Source organism: Sinocyclocheilus rhinocerous, unplaced genomic scaffold (assembly GCF_001515625.1).
Source record: "Sinocyclocheilus rhinocerous isolate Xijiao unplaced genomic scaffold, SAMN03320098_v1.1 scaffold797, whole genome shotgun sequence".
In the NCBI taxonomy this organism is placed as follows: Eukaryota; Metazoa; Chordata; class Actinopteri; order Cypriniformes; family Cyprinidae; genus Sinocyclocheilus; species Sinocyclocheilus rhinocerous.
In genome coordinates, this window is record NW_015632978.1 from 1269141 (window position 1) to 1274231 (window position 5091).

Here is a 5091-nt window from a genome sequence, read left to right on the forward strand (position 1 = left end):
GCTGATTCATTCAGGAATGAATCAAGTGACTGTCTTTATGAATGGGTAATCATGAATCACTCACTGACTAGATTAGTTTAAAAAACCCCGTTCATTCATAAACGAAACACCGCTGTGTTTAAATGGAGATGCACGCTGTGTTTGAATGGAGATGTGTCTTTGTTTTAAACTATTTTCGACGACGAAATAGAGCAAAATCAGACAATAGTGTTTGTAATCAACGAAGCTCTCTACACTGCACAATTAATCTCTTATTTACACCCTGTCTACACTTTGCTTATGAAAGGATTCATGAGATATGTCTGTGATACATTGCTCAACGCTGCAAAAACACGTAGAAACCTTTGAAGCTCCCTCAGCGCAATCACAAGTATGATGATGAAAAATTTTCATAGTCGCACGCAGTAGTTTTCAGTCGCAAATGCCTCATTCCTAGCCATTTATAATATACATTTGATTAATATGACTAAATATTATTAAATTGTAAAGAAATTGCAGATCCATCTTTGATTGTCAAAGGAACAGGTGCAGTTCCCTCTTAGCCAATTAGATTTCATAGCATTTTCATCGGTCAGTCGTGGAAGTCTGATTGGTTGATAACTTTTGACAAGGTTTAGTCATTAGTTTAGTTATTATTGTGTTATAGAGGGGTTTGACCAACCAGTTAGACAGACAGATTACTAGGTTATTTATTTGCACAAATCATCCAAGCACCCCAATCCCAGCCTATTTCTAATATACTTCTGATTAATATGACTAAATATTAAATTGTAACAAAATTAAAGATCCATCTTTGATTGTCAAAAGAATTCCAGCTAATTAGATTTCACGTAGCATTTTAATCGGTCAGTCATGGAAGTCTGATTTGTTGATAACTTTTGACAACGTTTAATCCAGGTGCGAAAATCTAATATACATTTGATTAATATGACTAAATATTATTAAATTGTAAAGAAATTGCAGATCCATCTTTGATTGTCAAAGGAACAGGTGCAGTTCCCTCTTAGCCAATTAGATTTCACGTAGCATTTTCATCGGTCAGTCGTGGAAGTCTGATTGGTTGATAACTTTTGACAAGATTTAGTCATTAGTTTAGTTATTATTGTGTTATAGAGGGGTTTGACCAACCAATTAGATAGACAGATTACTAGGTTATTTATTTGCACAAATCATCCAAGCACCCCAGTGCGCGCACACTCTCAATCTCGCGCATCATAGCAATGTATTTTCGCGCTTTTAACATTTTAAGGGGTCATATGATGTTGCTAAAAAGAACATTATTTTGTGTATTTGGTGTAATGAAATGTGTTTATGCGGTTTAAGGTGAAAAAAACACATTATTTTCCACATACTGTACATTATTGTTTCTTCTCTATGCCCCGCCTTTCTGAAACGCGTCGATTTTTACAAAGCTCATACTTTAAAGTCTTTGTCAATTGTCACTTTGTAAGTCTCCTGTCACCTTTAATCAGTTTATTGCATTTTTGCTGAATAAAAGCATTAATTTCTCTTGTGCAAATAATAAACAATTCCCTGTGCTCTCCATACAGCAGATGGAGGCCGGTGTGGAGGGCGCAGAAACGATGAGTCTCGCCGCTCAAGATTCAGAAGCCCTCGCTCTGCCCCAGGAGCTGATGTCTGCAGAAGGACAGCAAACCACCCTCATGGTGACCGGACTGACTCCAGAGGAGCTGGCTGTGACAGCAGCGGCTGAGGCTGCAGCACAGGCTGCGGCTACAGAAGAAGCGCAGGCCCTTGCCATCCAGGCTGTCCTACAGGCGGCTCAGCAGGCTGTGCTCAGTAAGTGTACGAGAGACTGCCGTATGTGTTATGATGTACACAGTAGGGCTTGAATTCTCAGCTTGGCTTGACTTTGTCTCAGGTGAGGGAGACGCAGGTCACGGCGGGCAGCAGTCCACCACCATCCCTATAGTGTTGACTCCGCAGGAGCTCGCTGCTCTGGTTCAGCAGCAGCAGCAGCTCCAGGAGGCGCAAGCGGCCGCAGCCCAGCAGTTAGCTGCTGAAGCAGCCGCAGCTGCACTGCCCACCGAAGGCTTGGCACCAGCAGACAGTCTCAACGACCCAGCATCTGAGAGCAACGGCCACGAGATGACAAGTGCTGTTGCGGTAGCTGTGGCCCGTCTCCTTCCACGTACTTCTGCAGCGAGTATGAGATGTTTGTTTTTGTTTTTAAATTATAATTTTTAATGGTGCAAAGTCTGCAAACAAAAATGCTTGGTGACACTTTACAATACCGTCCCATTTCACACACAAAAAAATGAAAATTTGTTGAAAATGTACTCACTTAGGCCATTCAAGCTGTAGATGAGTTTGTTTCTTAATCATAACAGATTTGGAGAAATGTGGCATTGCATCACTTGCTCAGCAATGGATCTCTGCAGTGAATGGGTGCCGTCAGAATGAGTCCAAACAGCTGATAAAAACATCACAATAATCCACACGACTCCAGTCCATCAGTTAATGTCTTGTGAAGTGAAAAGATGCATTTTATCAGCTGTTTAAAGTCTCTCACTCTGACGGCACCCATTCACTGCAGAGGATCCATTGGTGCTAAATTTCTCCAAATCTGTTCTGATGAAGAAACAAACACCTTTTGTTCTCTGCTTGCATGAGGGTGAGTATATTTTTAGCAACTTTACATTTTTGGGGTGAATTATTTCTTTAAATGATGTAGTTAACTAACAAACGGAACCTTGTTGTAAAGTGTTACCAAATTAGTTAAGGTGTTTTTTTCTAATAATTTAGTTTTATGATCAAATCTGCTGGTTTTTAGTGCATGCTAAAAATGCCTTTCTTTTGCTGCAGCTCTAGCCCCATCAATTACTTTTGCACCATCTCAGCCGATGGTGGTCGCCAGTCCAGCCAAGATGCAAGCGGCCACTGCTTTAGCTGAGGTGGCCAATGGGATTGAATCAGCAGCTGGGGTAAGTTTACTGGTGGCACATGATTTGAACGAATGCATCGATATCCATTTCAGACATTAACTTTGAGACTATTTTTCAACCATCTCTATTTATCGTAGAAGCAAGAAGCTCCTCCAACCGTTGTAAAGCCACCAGTGAAGAAAGAGAATCAGTGGTTTGACGCTGGAATCGTTAAGGTCACAAACATGGTTGTCACGCACTATTATGTGCCAGCAGATGATTCAGCAGTTACTGATGTAAGTAATGATTAAGTTGCTGTTTGCTGCAATTCAACTAAAACGTCTTTTGGTAAAGGAAGTGTTATTTAGGACTAATTGAAATCGACTTTAGTGGTAGCTAAATATATTTTGCCAAGGCCAGTAAGTTTGGCACTTTGGCTGATATGATTTGGAAGCAGGATTTCATTTTGACAGTTCTGAGAGCTTCATTAGTTTATGTTCTCTGTTTAACAGTTCTATTTTATAATAGAAAAACAAACTACAATATTTTCATAGAATGTCAGCATTTGACAAATACAGCTTTATATCAATATCTAATGAACTGTTACTCGTGTCATAATCACTGTGTACTGTATATAAAATTAGTATTATCTGGTCTTTCTTGAGAAAAAGATTCTATGTCCGCATCTGCATTTAAAAAGAAGAGAGAGAGAGAATCCATATTAGTTGACCTAATCCACTAATCATCTTTTTTACTGTGACGTTGCAGGATGATTCTGGCGCAATCCCAGACTACAGCCAAATGAAAAAGATCGAGCTTTCTCCCGGCACTGCATACAAGTTTCGCGTGGCCGGTATCAACGCGTGCGGCCGCGGGACGTTCTCCGAGGTCTCTGCGTTTAAGACCTGCTTGCCTGGCTTCCCTGGAGCCCCGTGTGCCATCAAAATCAGCAAGGTTGCTCACTGCAAATGACTTGCGTTTGGTCTGCATGTGGGTTAATCTTGGTGACTAAAATAGTTTTTCCTCCCCCATTAGAGCCCCGATGGTGCTCACCTGACCTGGGAGCCTCCTTCAGTGACGTCGGGGAAGATCATTGAGTATTCGGTGTATCTGGCCATCCAGAGCTCACAAACAGTCGAGGCTAAAGCGTCTTCTCCAGCTCAGCTTGCCTTTATGCGGGTGTACTGTGGGCCCAACCCGTCCTGCCTAGTGCAGTCATCTAGTCTCTCCAACGCCCACATCGACTACACCACCAAACCCGCCATCATCTTCCGCATCGCCGCACGCAACGAGAAGGGCTACGGCCCTGCAACACAAGTCAGGTGGCTACAAGGTGAGGATATTTTGTTTTTTGTTGGCTGGACCCTTTTGACAGACTGTGGTAATGTATTTCCACAGTTATTAACATTGTAAATATATATGTGACCCTGGACAACAAAACCAGTCATAAGGGTCAATTTTTTTAAATTGAGATTTATACATCATCTGAAAGCTGAATAAATAAGCTTTCCATTGATGTATGGTTTAGGATAGGACAATATTTGGCCGAGATACAACTGTTTATAAATCTGGAATCTGAGGGTGCAAAAAAATCACCTTTAAAGTTGTTCAAATTAAGTTCTTAGCAATGCATATTACTAATCAAAAATTAAGTTTTGATATATTTACGGTAGGAAATTTACAAAATATCTTAATGGAACATGATCTTTACTTAATATCCTAATGATTTTTAGCATAAAAGAAAAATCGATAATTTTTACACATACAATGTTTTTTTGGCTATTGCTAAAAATATACCTGTGCGACTTATGACAGGTTTTGTGGTCCAGGGTCACACACACACACACATACATATATATATATATATATATATTATTAGGGCTGTGCGATTAATCAAAATCGAATCGAAATCGTGATTTGAGACGTTGCGATTTGCTAATCGCAAAGCCTGCAATGTGGATGCGATATTACTCTGTTCCAGAGCATATGCATGACTGCCAGCCTTGAGTTGCAGTCTTACTTGCCCTGGGCAAGAGTGAGCGCACCTCCGTTCTCCCCAATCAGCACTGCTCTAGCTGCACAACACCGCTGTATGCTGCATGAAAGAGCGTGTGCACTCTGATGTAAACAAGCACGGACGAGAAGCACATGGCGGAACATGTGAGAGACGCTCTGGATGAAAGCGCACTTTCACTCTCTGACAGCA

At 41.1% G+C, this 5091-nt stretch overlaps 1 protein-coding gene across 2 annotated transcripts in view; it reads left to right on the top strand.

The window, feature by feature from the left end:
- The window catches only part of LOC107743103 (host cell factor 1-like), a 29626-nt gene that overhangs the window by 21612 nt on the left and 2923 nt on the right, over window positions 1-5091 (top strand). For both annotated transcript variants that reach the window (XM_016556218.1, XM_016556219.1), the window contains exons 21-26: window positions 1551-1800; window positions 1883-2167; window positions 2827-2945; window positions 3044-3181; window positions 3654-3839; window positions 3921-4218. In XM_016556218.1, coding sequence (XP_016411704.1) covers window positions 1551-1800; window positions 1883-2167; window positions 2827-2945; window positions 3044-3181; window positions 3654-3839; window positions 3921-4218 — 1276 coding nt within the window. The remainder of the gene's footprint in view (window positions 1-1550; window positions 1801-1882; window positions 2168-2826; window positions 2946-3043; window positions 3182-3653; window positions 3840-3920; window positions 4219-5091) is intronic.